At 44.8% G+C, this 15,334-nt stretch overlaps 1 protein-coding gene across 3 annotated transcripts; it reads left to right on the top strand.

Annotated features, from left to right (window-relative positions):
• The first annotated feature begins 4,166 nt into the window (after positions 1-4,166).
• Positions 4,167-14,733, top strand: LOC147354673 (putative killer cell immunoglobulin-like receptor like protein KIR3DP1). Of its 3 annotated transcripts, XM_086354586.1 has the most exons (9): positions 4,167-4,216; positions 4,360-4,395; positions 5,560-5,838; positions 6,726-7,022; positions 10,529-10,828; positions 11,810-11,860; positions 12,606-12,728; positions 13,453-13,505; positions 13,617-14,733. In XM_086354586.1, exons 1-9 carry the CDS (start codon positions 4,183-4,185, stop codon positions 13,770-13,772), a joined length of 1,329 nt encoding a protein of 442 aa, XP_086210712.1. In that variant the 5' UTR covers positions 4,167-4,182; the 3' UTR covers positions 13,773-14,733. The 3 variants fall into 3 exon arrangements, with proteins under 3 accessions (XP_086210712.1, XP_086210711.1, XP_086210713.1); XM_086354585.1 differs by lacking the exons at positions 4,167-4,216; positions 4,360-4,395; positions 5,560-5,838 and having other exon boundaries at positions 5,965-7,022; XM_086354587.1 differs by lacking the exons at positions 4,167-4,216; positions 4,360-4,395; positions 5,560-5,838; positions 10,529-10,828 and having other exon boundaries at positions 6,327-7,022.
• Positions 14,734-15,334: the final 601 nt, after the last annotated feature.

Genomic DNA, 15,334 nt, shown 5'->3' with positions numbered 1-15,334 from the left:
GATTATTTTCCATTTTATGTTATTACAAGATATTGACTATAGTTCCCCATGCTATACAGTAAATCTTTGTTGCTTGTTGCATATCTTTTTTAAAAATTAAAAATCTAGCATTGTATTCATACTTCTATTTTTAAATTTATGGTATATTCCACATCAGTGTTATGCTACACTTATAGTGAAAGCATGATGCCCAAATCCCACCATGTCCAAGTTAAAGTAAATAGAAAACAATGGCAATGTTAATTGAGGGAGGAAATACTGAATCGCATTATGTTACTGGTGGGCATTCCTGGTGACTCAGAGGATAAAGAATCTGCCTGCAACGCAGGAGACCTGAGTCAACCCCTCAGTTGGGAAGATCTCCCAGAGAAGGAAATGGCAACCCACCCCAGCATTCTTGCCTGGAGAACCCCCATGGACAGAGGAGCCTGGCAGGTTGCAGCCCATGGGATCACAAAGAGTCAAACACGACTGAGGGCCTAAACTATTCTCAAGGCTCTGAACTTAAAACGTATGACACTTTCCCATTCATATAGAGATAAAAGTGGCAGAACAGACAGAACCTTTTGTCTTGTCAGGGGCTTGTCCATGCAGGACAGCTTCAAGAACAAAGGATTCCAGAACTAAAAGATTTCCGCAGTGGAAGGGACATAAGTATAGCTATGGCTGATCCATGTTGATGTATGGCAGAAGCCATCACAGTACTGTAATTGTCCTGGAGCCGATTATACAGAGTGAAGTAAGCCAGAAGGAAAAACACCAATACAGTATACTAACGCATATATATGGAATTTAGAAAGATGGTAACGATAACCCTGTATGCGAGACAGCAAAAGAGACACAGATGTATAGAACGGTCTTTTGGACTCTGTGTGAGAGGGTGAGGGTGGGACGATTTGGGAGAATGGCATTGAAACACGTATAATATCATATAAGAAATGAATCACCAGTCCAGGTTTGATGCAGGATACAGGATGCTTGGGGCTGGTGCACTGGGATGACCCAGAGGGATGGTATGGGGAGGGAGATGGGAGGGTGGCTCAGTATTGGGAACATGTGTACAGCTGTGGCGAATTCATTTTGATGTATAGCAAAACCAATACAATATTGTAAACTAATTAGCCTCTAATTAAATAAATTTAAATTTAATTAATTAATTAAGGGGAAACAAAGCTTGCAACAGGACTTCCCTGGTGGTCCACTGATTGGGAATCTGCCTGCCTATGTGGGGGACACGGGCCCGATCCTGGGAATGGGAAGATTCCACATGCCTTGGAGCAGTTCAGCCCGTGGGCCACAAGCCCACATGCCTAGAGCAGGTGCTCCACAACAAGAGAAGCCACGGTGATGAGAGACCCTGCACACAGCAAAGAGCAGCCCCACTTCCTGCAAATAGAGAAAGCCTGTGCGCAGATTGATGACCCAGCACAGCCATTAATTAGTTAATTAAAACACTGCAACAACCAGCCACACCTCCTCCTCTTTTAGGGTGTGTGTGTAAGTGTGAGTTCACGTGTGGATATTTAATCTGTATTGTTCTCTCTTCTCCTTGGAATTTTCTTCCCCACGGGCTAGGGTTATTTCACATTCAGTAAACACTGTTTGACCATCCCTCTCACTCCTCAAAAAGCCCACCTAACTCAGGTAAGATGATTCTTTGGGGCACAAGTTCATGATCTCATTGGTCTGCTGGCTTTCCAAATAAAGTCACTATTCCTTTCCTGAACACCTCATTACTCTGTCCCTTGACAAACATCGTGAGGTTGGACTCAGAGCTCATTCATGAGACATTAGCAGAGGTGTCGTTCATTTTAGACAAAATCCGTAGACGTCGCTCTCACAATTGATATCTGTTTTTTAAAAGAAGATACGCAGATGGCCAACAGACATATGAAAAGATGCTCAGCATTGCTCATTAGTAGAGAAAGGCAAATCGACACTGCAAGGAGGTACCACCTCATACCGATCAGAATGGCCATCATTAGACGGTTGATGAATAACATGCTGGAGAGGGTATGGAGGAGAGGGAAACCCTCTTACACTGTTGGGGGAGTGGAAACTGGTGCAGCCACTGTAGAAAACAGTATGAAAGTTCCTCAAAATAAGTAAAGCAGAGTTTCCATATGATCCAACAATTAAAGTCCTGAGCATATATCTCGAAAAAAACCTATACCTTGAAAAGATTCATGCACCCCTATGTTCATAGCAGCAAAACTTACAATAGCCAAGACATGGGAACAGCCTAATTGTCCATCGACAGATGAATGGATAAAGAAGATGTATATGCTTATACACACAGAGAATGGAATACCACTCAGACATTAAAAAAATGAAATCATGCCATTTGCAGAAGCATGGATGAACCTGGAGTTTAACATATTAAGTGAAGTAGACAGAAAGAGAAAGACAATTTTCTGTGATATCACCTATATGTGGAATCGAAAAGGAATATATCAATGCAACAGGAACAGACTCACAGACACAGAGAACAGGCTTGTGGTTTCCAAGGAGGGAAGGACTGGAGCTTGGAATTAGCAGATGAAATCTATTTATACATAGAATGGATAAAGAATGTGGTCCTACAGTATGGCACAGGGAATTTTATTCAGTATCTTGGCATAAATCATAATGGAAAAGAATATATATGTCAAGCTGAATCAATTTGCTGTACAGCAGAAATGAACTATACTTCAATAATTTTTAAAAAATTTTTAAAAATATGTGGTTTCTATATCTGCAATGAAACATTACATGGCAGTAAAAATGCACAAACTGAAATGACAAAGAACACAGATCAATTCTGTAACATGATATTAAGTAAATAAGAGGAAATTTTAAGAAGGGTGACTGTACTGTTACTCCATTACATACACAATGATCAAGAGGAGACCAGATTTATTACTTACGAAGCATCACTAATCTTAATGACCCCCACCACCAGCAAAATGGTGTGGAATCGCTGCCCTTACTGAGGCTCTTTCCTGTCTATGAACAACAGCTGTACTGGGTGTATGTCTGCCCTTGGAGTCCTGAAACAGCTGGGCCATTTTGTCCCAGTTAGGAGTTGATTGCTGTGGACACACCCCTCACTCAAGCATTCTGGAGCTTGGAAATCTCTACTTGACATATTTTGTGTTCATCTGAGTATCTAGTAAGCAAGATTGTCCACCTTTTCAGGCAGAATAAATCCCCCTCCCAAAAAAACGCCACAGTCATCTTTACACACGTTATCTTGTGTACATGTGTGGCCCTTGGATTGGAAAGGGAGGAAGGGAGCGAGACAGAGAGAGTGTTGTGTGTGCAAAGTTTCCACTCACAGTCACGAAATAATTTCAGATGAGGAAGAGTCAGAGAAAGACAAATATCACATGATATTGTTTACTTGTGACATCTAAAAAAATGAGCTTATTTACAAAACAGACTCACAGAGAATGAACTTACTGTTACTCGGTGGGATAGTGTCAGGGGGAGCTTAGATTGGAAGTTTGGGACTGACATATACACACGGCTATATTAAAAATGCATGACCACAAGGACCTACTGCATAAAACAGAGAATTCTACTTAATATTCTGTAACTACCTAAGTGGGAAAAGAACTTGAAAAGCAATAGATGCATGTACATGTATAACTGAGTCACTTTGTTGTATACCTGAAACTAACACAGTTAGTTTCTTAATCACACATATTACAATGTAGAATATTTAAGTATTTTCAAGGAACCATAATTTGCAAGTCTGGTCCTCTCATAAGAATGCAGAATAAAAGTCTCTATTAATGAGTCTTTAATTGGCAACCTGCACTGAGCCTGACACACGAGGTGGGAACATGTGATTTCTCTTCTGCAAAGAGTTGAGGTTAATGAGATTTATAAATGGCTTGGGAAAAGCATCCTGCATGGTATACACTGAATCGCCGTTTCTACTTCCTAAAGGCAGCGAGATCTGTCTGAATCCTCTTAGGTTTACAGTGTTCAGGGAAACAAAAAGTGATGCTCGGGTCATGAGGTGTGCTCCGTGATGCGGCTCAAGTCAGAGTTCCATCCGTGGCATGAGAAGAGGCTGGCCATCTTCCCATGTGACATGAGCCAGGCTGACTGTACCGACAACACCGCCCGTCTTCCGCATCCTGTGACTCTGTCAGCTTTGCTCAGTTCTGCCTCCTGTCTCACAGAAGCAGAGCCATGTGCCCCACACTCCTCAGCCTCCTGAGTCTCGGTGAGTCCAGAAAGACACGGTTGGAGAGGGTTATGGTGGAAATCGGGGGGTCCTTGCATCACTGACCAGATTCCCTGCATGAGGGAGCAAAGAGCATGGGGTCTATGGAGACAAGCCATCTCTGATGTAGTTTTTTTTCCTAGGGTTCTGTGTAAGTCTCAGGATCTGGGCAGCTGTGGGTGAGTCCTCCCCATCCCTTATTTCTCTGTTGAGAAGGGCAGTTGGGGCTGAGGCAGATGACACTGGGGGATCAGGGTGAGACCCCTGTGAGTACAGTGAGAGCCGTGTGCCCTGTGGATCCCTGGTCCTCCTATTGGCCTTGATAGTCATCTTCACTCTCCCCAGAGATTAGCCCAGCTCTGGACTCTGGACCTGAAGGCACAGTGTGAAGTCTGGGAGCTGGGACCTAGGCCCACTGAGTGCCATTTCTATCATGAGAGGGGAGCAAGTGGCTGTACCTCACAGACCCTCCCCTACAAGGTGGCTCATGGCATCACCAACCGGCCCTTAACAACAGGATCTGCAGGACGCCCACTGGACTGGACCCCAGGGAAGGGTCTGCTCATCAGGCAGGGCCACCTGGATCTTGTCACACATTTGATGTAGGTTAGCTAACAAAGGAGCCACGTTCAAGCTTTATTTCCTTCTTTTCAGTCAAGTGGCTTTTTCACTTGTTACCTGTGTTACTGTTAGTCGCTCAGTCATGTCCAACTCTTTGCGACCCCACGGACTGTAGCTCACCAGGCTCCTCTGTCCATGGGATTCTCCGGGCAAGAATACTGGATGGGATTGCCATTTGCTTCTCTAGGGGGTCTTCCCTACCTGGGGACTGAACCCTGCTCTCCTGCCTTGTAGGAAGTTTCTTTACCGTTTGAGCTACAACAAATCCAACAGGGAAGCCCTCTCCCTTTTTTCCATGTGTCAGTTTTTTTGTGGTGTTTTCTTTTGCCTGCATCACACAGCATGCAGGATCTCAGTTCCATGATTAGGGATTCAACCCAGGCCCTTGGCAGAGAAAGTGCTGAGTCCTAATGACCAGACCACCCAGGAATCCTAGTGTTTTCTGTTCTGAGAGAGTTTTCAACATTTTGTCAACCCAAGGAGTTCTTCTCCTGATAAGAATCACTGCTGAGAATCATATTCTTAGAATCTCTGTGATGTCTGTCCTGGGTTGACTGTGTCTCTGTCTGTCCCCGAGCCCTGGGTGTCCTTGAGTATCAGGGTGATGCACGTTAGGGTTGGTGCCTTGGAAGAATTGAAGGGGAAGCACTCCAACAAGACCAGTGGGGGAGAGGGAACCATTCCTATTTTCCTCTCAAAACCTGTGCCTCCTTCTCTCCTAGGTGAATATGACAAGCCCTCTTTGTCAGCCTGGCCAAGCCCCATGGTTCCCTTAGGACAGACTGTGACTCTTCAGTGTCACTTCCGTTCTCCACTTAAGAGATTCAGACTGTTCAAAACAGATGGGACCAGTTTGCCCGAGCTCCATGGAAATCATTTCAACACCTTCACCCTTGGCCCGGTGACCAGAGAACATGCCGGGTCCTACACATGTTCCGGATTATCCAGGTCTCTCCCTGTGTTTTCCAGAAGCAGTGACCCCCTGCAGATTGTGGTCACAGGTAGGAGGGGTCCAGCCCAGCCCTGGACAGCCGTCTATGCAGGCAATCCCATCCTAGGTCCAAGTTCCTTACGTGGTCGAAGATTTACTCAGGATTTCCAGCCAGGAATGAACCAGGAATGAGAACCCACTCTGAGAGTTTAAACTCAGGGTGTTGAATAGATGGGGTGCTCCGGCAAAGGAAGGAGGAGCCTCCCTAGGCATTAGTTAGACAGGATGCTGCTACTGCCTGCCACCAGGGAGGATGGGGAACGACCCTGATCCAACACCTGCCACCCAATAGGGAGCTGTAATCCCATATGAAGGAGCTGGAGCCCCAGGGAGGAGTCCCAGGAATGTCTCCAGAGGCATGAGGTGGGGTCACAGATGGGGAAATGTTCCCTTTTTTCTCCACCTCCTTTCCAATCTCCTGCCAGTCATCAGCCACATTCTAGATGAGTGTGAACAGAGCCAGGGAATGCATCGTCAGAATGACCCAGCTCCCCACCACACATATTAGGGACAGGATGAAGCTGAGAGCATGGCAACCCAGTCCAGTATTCTCGCCTGGAGAATCCTGTGGACAGAGGAGCCTGGCAGGCTATGGTTCATGGGGTTGCAGAGAGTTGGACAGGACTGAAGTGTCTGAGTATGCATGCATAAAGCTGAGAGCAGATCCAACAGCTAAACAGTGTAGAATAAACACAAAAGAGGCTGGAGGTCTTGAGCAAAGAGAAAGAGAAAAGCATGAGCCACAGCCCGAGAACAAGGCTAAAGAAAATGCAACAAAACACACAGGAAGGGTAATTGACTTTGATGGTTCACGGGGACATTTTTCACACCTTCAGATGTCAGGGGGAGCGCTGAGGTGTGGTGACTCACTGAAGCTCACAAGCTCTTTGCTCCTAGGTGTGTCCACAAAACCCTCCATCTCAGCCCACCCCAGCCCCCTCGTGCGTGCAGGAGAGAATGTGACGCTCCGCTGTCACTCACCGCTGTTGGACAAATTTATCCTGCACCAAGAAAACAGCACAGGGCATTTCCAGAGACGTGGAGAGATGCTCACTCGTGGGCATGCCCCAGCTGACTTCGTCATTGGCCCCATGACTTTGGCGAGTGCAGGCACCTACAGATGCTACGGCTCTCTCAGCCACTCCCCCTATGAGTGGTCAGCTCCCAGTGATCCTGTGGACATCGTCATCACAGGTGAGTGTGGCCAGACCAGTCCCTTCTGCTCTCTGTGTCACAGATGGACTGGTGTCTAGTCCAGCATCGGTACCGGGAGAGAATGACAGGCATGCAGATACACTCACACTCGGGAGATGGAACAAACCAGAGAGAGAGGAGGTGTGAAAGCGGAAGGGAAAAGAGAACAGAGCCCCTGCCATGTGCTAAGGAGAAGACACAGCTGGTGAGAGAGTGAAGGAGCAAGAATGTGAAAGAATGATCAATGGAGAAAAATGTACAAGAGCAGGGACACAGGCAATTCCCCATTCAGGCAGCCAACCATGGTTGGTTAAGGGGTTGGTTTCCCACTTTCATATCAGAGCTCCCTTGCTCTGTCAGCAGCACACTGTGGTACCAGACACCCTTGCAGTCTGGCCCCTGGGTGATCGAGATGGAGGTTGACACCCTGAAGTTGCTCAGCCTTGTGGTTTAATGCATCCTTCTGCACAAAGAGGGGGGAGTGGTCCCTCCAACCCTCCCACTAAGGAGTCATGTCCAGCCCCTGGGGTTGTGCAGGACAGCACTGAACACTCCCTTAAGAATGAGGTGGTCAAAGATCCTGTGAGATTCTGGCAATTTCCACTCCATAATGTCTGCTTCTGGGTCAATACCATGTTTTCTGATGGTCCCAGGTTACATACTAACTACTGCTGGGACCATCAGAAAACATGGTATTTCAAGAGCAGCCCAATTTGGTTGATTTTTTAAATCTATTTTTTCTTATTTATTTTTCTTGAAGTTTAGTTGATTTAAGATGTTGTTAATTCCTGTTGTACAACAGAATGATTCAGCTATTCATATACATATATATATTTTTTTTAAAAAGGATATTACTAGTGTTCATTCCCACCAACAGTGTAAGAGGTTTCCCTTTTCTCCCCACCCTGTCCAGCATTTATTGTTTGTAGACTTTTGGATAGCAGCCATTCTGACTGTATGAAATGGTTCCTCATTGTGGTTTTGATTTGCATTTCTCTGATAATGAGTGATGTTGAGCATCTTTTCATGTGTTTGTTAGCCATCTGTATGTCTTCTTTGGAGAAATGTCTGTTTAGTTCTTTTTGGCCCATTTTTTGATTGGGTCCTTTATTTTTCTGGAATTGATCTGCAGGAGCTGTTTGTCTGTTTTTGAGATTAATTCTTTGTCAGTTGCTTCATTTGCTATTATTTTCTCCCATTCTGAAGGCTGTCTTTTCACCTTGCTTATAGTTTCCTTTGTTGTGCAGAAGCTTTTAATTTTAATTAGGTCCCATTTGTTTATTTTTGCTTTTATTTCCAATATTCTGGAAGATGGGTCATAGAGGATCCTGCTGTGATTTATGTCGGAGAGTGTTTTGCCTATGTTCTCCTCCAGGAGTTTTATAGTTTCTGGTCTTACGTTTAGATCTTTAATTCATTTTGAGTTTATTTTTGTGTATGGTGTTAGAAAGTGTTCTAGTTTCATTCTTTTACAAGTGGTTGACCATTTTTCCCAGCACCACTTGTTAAAGAGATTGTCTTTTCTCCATTGTATATTCTTGCCTCCCTTGTCAAAGATAAGGTGTGCATAGGTGTGTGGATTTATCTCTGGGCTATTTTGTTCCATTGGTCTATATTTCTGTCTTTGTGCCAGTACCATACTGTCTTGATAACTGTGGCTTTGTAGTAGATCCTGAAGTGAGCCAGGGTGATCCCTCCAGTTCAATTCTTCTTTCTCATGATTGCTTTGGCTATTCAAGGTTTTTTGTATTTCCATACAAATTGTGAAATTATTTGTTTTAGCTCTGTGGTATGGGGAGGGAGGAGGGAGGAGGGTTCAGGATGGGGAACACATGTATACCTGTGGTGGATTCATTTTGATATTTGGCAAAACTAATACAATTATGTAAAGTTTAAAAATAAAATAAAATTAAAAAAAAAAAAAGAAAAATACCCTTGATTGCTCGATAGGAATGCATTGAATCTATAGATTGCTTTGGGTAGTATACTCATTTTCACTGTATTGATTCTTCCGATCCATGACCACAGATATATTTCTCCATCTATTTGTGTCCTCTTTGATTTCTTTCACCAGTGTTTTATAGTTTTCTATATATAGGTCTTTTGTTTCTTTAGGTAGGTATATTCCTAAGGATTTTATTCTTTTCATTGCAATGGTGAATGGAATTGTTTCCTTAACTTCTCTTTCTATTTTCTCATTATTAGTGTATAAGAATGCAAGGGATTTCTGTGTGTTGATTTTATATCCTGCAACTTTACTGTATTCCTTGATTGGCTCAGGTAATTTTCTGGTGGAGTCTTTAGGGTTTTCAATGTAGAGGATCATGTCATCTGGAAACAGTGAGAGTCTTACTTCTTTTCCAATTTGGATTCCTTTTTTTTCTTTTTCTGCTCTGATTGCTGTGGCCAAAACTTCCAAAGCTATGCTGAATAGTAGTGCTGAAAGTGGGCACCCTTGTCTTGGTCCTGACTTTAGTGAGAACAGTGTGAAGATTCCTTAAAAAACTGGAAATAGAAATGCCATACAACCCAGCAATCCCACTGCTGGGCATACACAGTGAGGAAACCAGAATTGAAAGAGACACGTGTGCCCCAGTGTTCATCGCAGCACTGTTTATAATAGCTAGGACATGGAAGCAACCTAGATGTCCATCAGCAGGTGAATGGATAAGAAAGCTGTGGTACATATACACAATGGAGTATTACTAAGCCATTAAAAAGAATAAATTTGAATCAGTTCTAATGAGGTGGATGAAACTGGAGCCTATTATACAGAGTGAAATAAGCCAGAAAGAAAAACACAAATACAGTATGCTAATGCATATCTATGGAATTTAGAAAGATGGTAACGATAACTCTGTATGTGAGACAGCAAGAGAGACACAGATGTATAGACAGTCTTTTGGACTCTGTGGGAGAGGGCGAGGGTGGGATGATTTGGGAGAATGGCATTGAAACATGTATAATATCATATAAGAAACGAATCGCCAGTCCAGGTTCAATGCATGATACAGGATGCTCATGATACATGATATAGGATACAGGGCTGGTGCACTGGGATGACCAGAGGGATGGTATGGGTAGGGAGGTGGGAGGGGGGCTCAAGATGGGGAACACTTGTACACCCATGGCAGATTAATGTTGATGTATGGCAAAACCAATACAATATTGTAAAGTAATTAGCCTCCAATTAAAATAAATGAATTTATATTAAAAAATTTTTTAAAATATCAGTTCTGGAAACAGATTATAAAAAAAAGGATATTAAATGACACTCCATTTTAAAAATTATTTATTTTTTTTAAAAGGATTTTAAATGACACCCGTATTTAGAGTTATGTTTGAATTTTTGCCTGTGCTGGGTATCTGTTACTGTGGGTCTTTCTCTCCTGCCAGTGGGCGGCCTTCTCACTGCAGTGCTTCTCTTGTTGCACACTTCCGGCTTTAGTCCTATACTTAGGACTAGAGTTACTTTGTGCTCTAAGATGAGGGTCTCCTCCTTCCAGGTCTGTCCAAGAAACCCTCTCTCTCAGCCCAGGGGGGCCCCGTGGTGAGGTCAGGAGAGAACGTGACCTTGGTCTGCAGCTCCAAAAGCACCTTTGACCAGTTCCATCTGCTCAGGGATGGGGAGAACCTTGAGTGCCCACTTGCTGGAGGGCAGAGCCCCCATGGAGCACTCCAGGCAGAGTTCCCTCTGGGTCCTGGAACCCCAGCCCACAGCGGTGTCTACAGGTGCTACGGCTCCTTCACTCACTCTCCCTACTCGTGGTCAGACTCCAGCGACCCACTGTTCCTGTCTGTCACAGGTGAGGAACCTCTTCCTGGCCCATGCTTTCTTGTTGCTGTTCCAGCTTGCTGGCACTAAGCTGTGTCCAATTCTTTGCGACCCCCTGGACTGCAGCACAACAGACTCCTCTGTCCTTCACTATCTCCACTTCATGTATCACAGCCTTGTCCTGGTGAAGGGGCTTGTGTAACTCAATGAAGCTATCAGCCATGTCGTGCAGGGCCACCAAGACTGACGGGTCATAGTGAAGAGTTTAGACAACACGTATTCCTCTAGAAGAGGAAATGGCAACCCACTTCAATATTCTTGTCTCCAGAACCCCAATAAGATTCCCATGCTTCACAATGCACTAAATCACATTGCGTTGGCCAAGAAGTCCATTTGGGTTTTTCCATAACATCTTACTCTATCACTGAGCTCTACCTCTAGGCTCTGTGCTGGTGTTAGGGGAATGTTAGGGCTTCTGGAGAAATGGAGGCAATGAGAACCAGAGAGGAAGAGAGATGGTAGATGGGATCTCAATCCTCTTCCACCTCCAGTATGGATGCTCCACATCGGAATCCTGTCTATCCAGGCAATAAAGAAAAAGGTCAGGGTAGACCCAGGGGGAGGAGAGGCTGGGCTGATTTGGGAAGATCAGAGATTGCATTGGCTCCTTGCTCTTAGTCTTTTCTCTGAAGCAGCTCTGACATACAGGTGATTTCCCAATTAAGGAGCATAGACATTCATTCCTGGAGCAGAGAGAATGTCTCTAGCATACAGCTGTCTTTCACCACCAGGCATATCCTTCCACATCCTTCTACCATCACATCTCCAGGATGGAGGGTCTACTCAATGCATTCACAGGGAGGAGCCAGAAGGTCTCCCCTCATCCCATCAGTAATGCTCTGAGGGATGACAGAGTCAAGGACAGCCAGGAGGTCAACCTTCCAGAAAGAATAGTCCTCATTCAGTCAGTATGAGGAAGGTTACTTGTTCACCCCTGTCTTTTTTCTCCTAGGATCCACTACAAGTACTTGCCCATCAACCATGGATCCACATACCACAGAAGGTAAGCAAGATGGTCTCCTATCTCAGCAAATTTCTGAGAAGACAGAGGGTTCCTGTGTGAGTGTTGGCTCTGCCACCTCCCAGCTCTGTGACTTTGGGCTCCTCAACGTCCCTGTTAAGTTAGCATTTGAGACCATGGTCTGCAGGAGACCCACAGGGGGCATTGAGCTTCTCATGCTCTGTGACTGGGAATTTCTAAACTGGACAAAGTGAGTCAGAGTGACCTGATCCCATGCTTAAGGGAGATGCTTACCTTCCCTCCACCAGGATCTTTGGAAATGAATGTGGGGCAAAAAGGGGAGAATTTTAGGGAGCACCTTAAATATGTGTTATTTCTATGTTAGTGTTTTATGAACTAAACATTCCACAGTTCAGATATATAAGTGTCGTGTCTTCTTGAGGATTCCATTACAGGTCTATGTGGATGAAGGGGAAATGTATTGTGGATTAACATGGTCTCCATTCTTGCAAAAATGCCATGGCTTGTCATACGGGGCAGCAGACAATAACTGCTTCGATGCCCAGGAGACCTTGATTCAGACCTCAGCTGGTCTTGCACAGCCTCTTTACTTTATCCACTGCTAGCATCTCTCCTGGATGCTTTGGTACCTCCTGGAAAGTGGAGACCATAACTGATCAGGTTGACAGATGCTGACAGTTTGACACAAGGATACAATAAATCCAGTGTGTAGGCACACAGCCTACTCAACAAATAACCAGATTTTCTTCCTTTTGCTTGTTGGTAGAATCACTGCTTCCTCAAAAACACTCCAGCACATGGTACATTTTCCTTGGGCTTGTCATAGCCTTCACCTCTACCAGCATCATCCTCGCTGCTCTTGTCTGTTACTGGTTTTCTACCCAAAATCGTAAGTCTGAAGGTGGTGAGCTCAGCATCATCTGACCCAGTGGGAGGTGGACTCATAGGAGAGAATGGAGTTTTCACTTCCTGTAGGTTAAAAACTGATTTCTGGTGTTGAGATCCCAGATGGAACATCTTCCAGAGACCCATGGAACTCTGTTCTTTTTATGAAAATATGTGTTGATTTATTCTTGGCTGCATCAGGTCTTGGCTGCAGCATGGGGGATCCTCATTGTGGAGCTGGGGTGCAGTTCAAGGCTGCAGAGCTCGTGGGCTCAGCAGGTGAAGCACGTGGGGCTTAGTTGCTTCAAGGCAGGTGGGATCATAGTTCTCCCACCAGGGATAGAGCCCGCGGCCCCTGCACTGGATGGGGGGTGGGGGTCTTAATCCCCGGGCCACCAGGGACATTCCAAACCCTGTTCTTCCCTTCAACCACAGCCATCTGTTCTTATTCCCTACATGATCTTGGGAATCTGCTGTTACACAGAAAAGGATGGTCCATAACAGAAGACATAGGATGGGTCCATGGGTTTGCACAGGTTCATGAGACAGTCCGTGAATGGCTGGGCTTGTATATGGTTGTGTGTGTGTGTGTGTGTGTGTGTAGTAGACAGTCTCTACACCTGGGGTATACCCCTGCCTTTTTCTGGCTTTGATATCCCCATCAAAGATACGGAGGTCTGAAATAACTGCCTCCACCCTGAAGAGCCTTGACTCTCTTCCATTCGCAGATGTTGCCAACATGGAAGGAGAGCCCAATGAAGGCCAAACAGTGAACGGCGAGGTGAGTCCTCCCAGGCCAAACCCTTGCCATAGCCTGAGCCCTTCCAATGCCCAATGCCCCAGCCTTCGAAGATCACATCTCAGTCGATCATTTACACCTCCTTTCTCTCAGGATCCTGCAGCAGAAGATGTGATATACGCCCACTTGAACCTCAGGACCCTCTCCGAGAGACTGTTCACTCCTGCTCCCCTGAGTCACATGCACCCCTTCACAGAGCCCATTATCTATGAAGAATTCAATGTAAACCAAGACCATGCTGAGCCCTGACCTGGCCCCAGGCTGTGAGCACATAGAGTGTTACAAATTGAGGACTTAGATCTCTTTTTTAAGGGGTTCCTCCATGGACACTCCTCCTCCTCCAAAGCAGCCCAGCAACTCTGAGGTAACAGTGCAGTCCAAGAATTATAGGATTGTCTTAAAAAATCCCGCAACCTCTTAGTAATCTCCTGGCTATTTTAGGACTACATTTTATCTATCTCACCATTTGGGGAGAAGGTATAATCAATCACCCATCTGGGTAGGTTACTATGATCATCCTACTTTTTCTAAAATTCCAATAAAGCATAAAAAATTTGCCAGCTGATTCTTCAAATTATTCAGTTAAAAAAAATAAAATGTCTATTCAGTAATACAAGACAGAAACAGACTTGTAGACTTAGAGAACAATCTTAGAGTTACGGAGGGGAAGGGTGGGGGGAGAGATAGATTGGAAGTTTAAGATTGACATGTGCATACTGCTGTATTTAAAATAAAATGCTTTCCATGAGGAATAATAAAATCAATGCTAGATGAAACTGGAGCCTATTATACAGAGTGAAGTAAGCCAGAAAGAAAAACACCAATACAGTATAATAATGCATATATATGGAATTTAGAAAGATGGTAATAACCCTGTGTACGAGATAGCAAAAGAGACACTGATGTATAGAACAGTCTTATGGACTCTATGGGAGAGGGAGAGGGTGGAAAGATTTGGGAGAATGGCATTGAAACATGTAAAATATCATGTATGAAACGAGATGCCAGTCCAGGTTCGATGCATGATACTGGATGCTTGGGGCTAGTGCACTGGGACGACCCAGAGGGATGGTATGGGGAGGGAGGAGGGAGGAGGGTTCAGGATGGGGAACACATGTATACCTGTGGCGGATTCATTTCGATATTTGGCAAAACTAATACAATTATGTAAAGTTTAAAAATAAAATAAAAATTAAAAAAAAATGCTAGATGGCCTTTAAAAAGATGAAGTATATCCTGTTTGAGATATCCAGTGTGAATATCACATGTACTACCCACGTGAAGCTGCGTGTGTGCGTGCTAAGGCGATTCAGTCATGTCCAACTCTTTGTGAACCCATGGATGGTGTGTAGCTTGCTAGGCTCCTCTGTCCATGGGATTCTCTAGGCAAGGATACTGGAGTGGGTTGCCATTCCCTTCTCGAGGGGATCTTCTTGACCCAGGGACTGAACCCATGTCTCTCATGTCTCTTGCATTGGCAGGCAGATTCGTTATCACTGAGCCATTGGGGAAGCCCCCTCAACCTTTCCCAGCCGTGTGCACTGAGGGTGCTGGGTTCCAGGGGTAGAAACATGACAACAAGATCCCCCTCAGTCTGGATCCGCAGTGGCGGATAAAGTAGTTCCCCAGGCACGTGGTACAATGACTCTACACATATATGAAGTAAAGCATTCAATTCTTCAGTCACACCCACCACATTTCAAGTGCTCAGTAGCGTCCTGCGGCCAGGTGCTATGGTGCTGTACAGAGCAGATCTTAAAAAAGTCCTGTCATCATATCCTGTTAATATATGCGTCTGTCCTTGGTCAGGA

This window comes from Bos grunniens, chromosome 18, assembly GCF_055505025.1.
Source record: "Bos grunniens cultivar Pamir isolate PY7600 chromosome 18, Bosgru_T2T1.0, whole genome shotgun sequence".
NCBI lineage: Eukaryota > Metazoa > Chordata > Mammalia > Artiodactyla > Bovidae > Bos > Bos grunniens.
The sequence above is the reverse complement of the archived record's forward strand: the minus strand, read 5'-3'. Positions and strand labels throughout refer to the sequence as shown.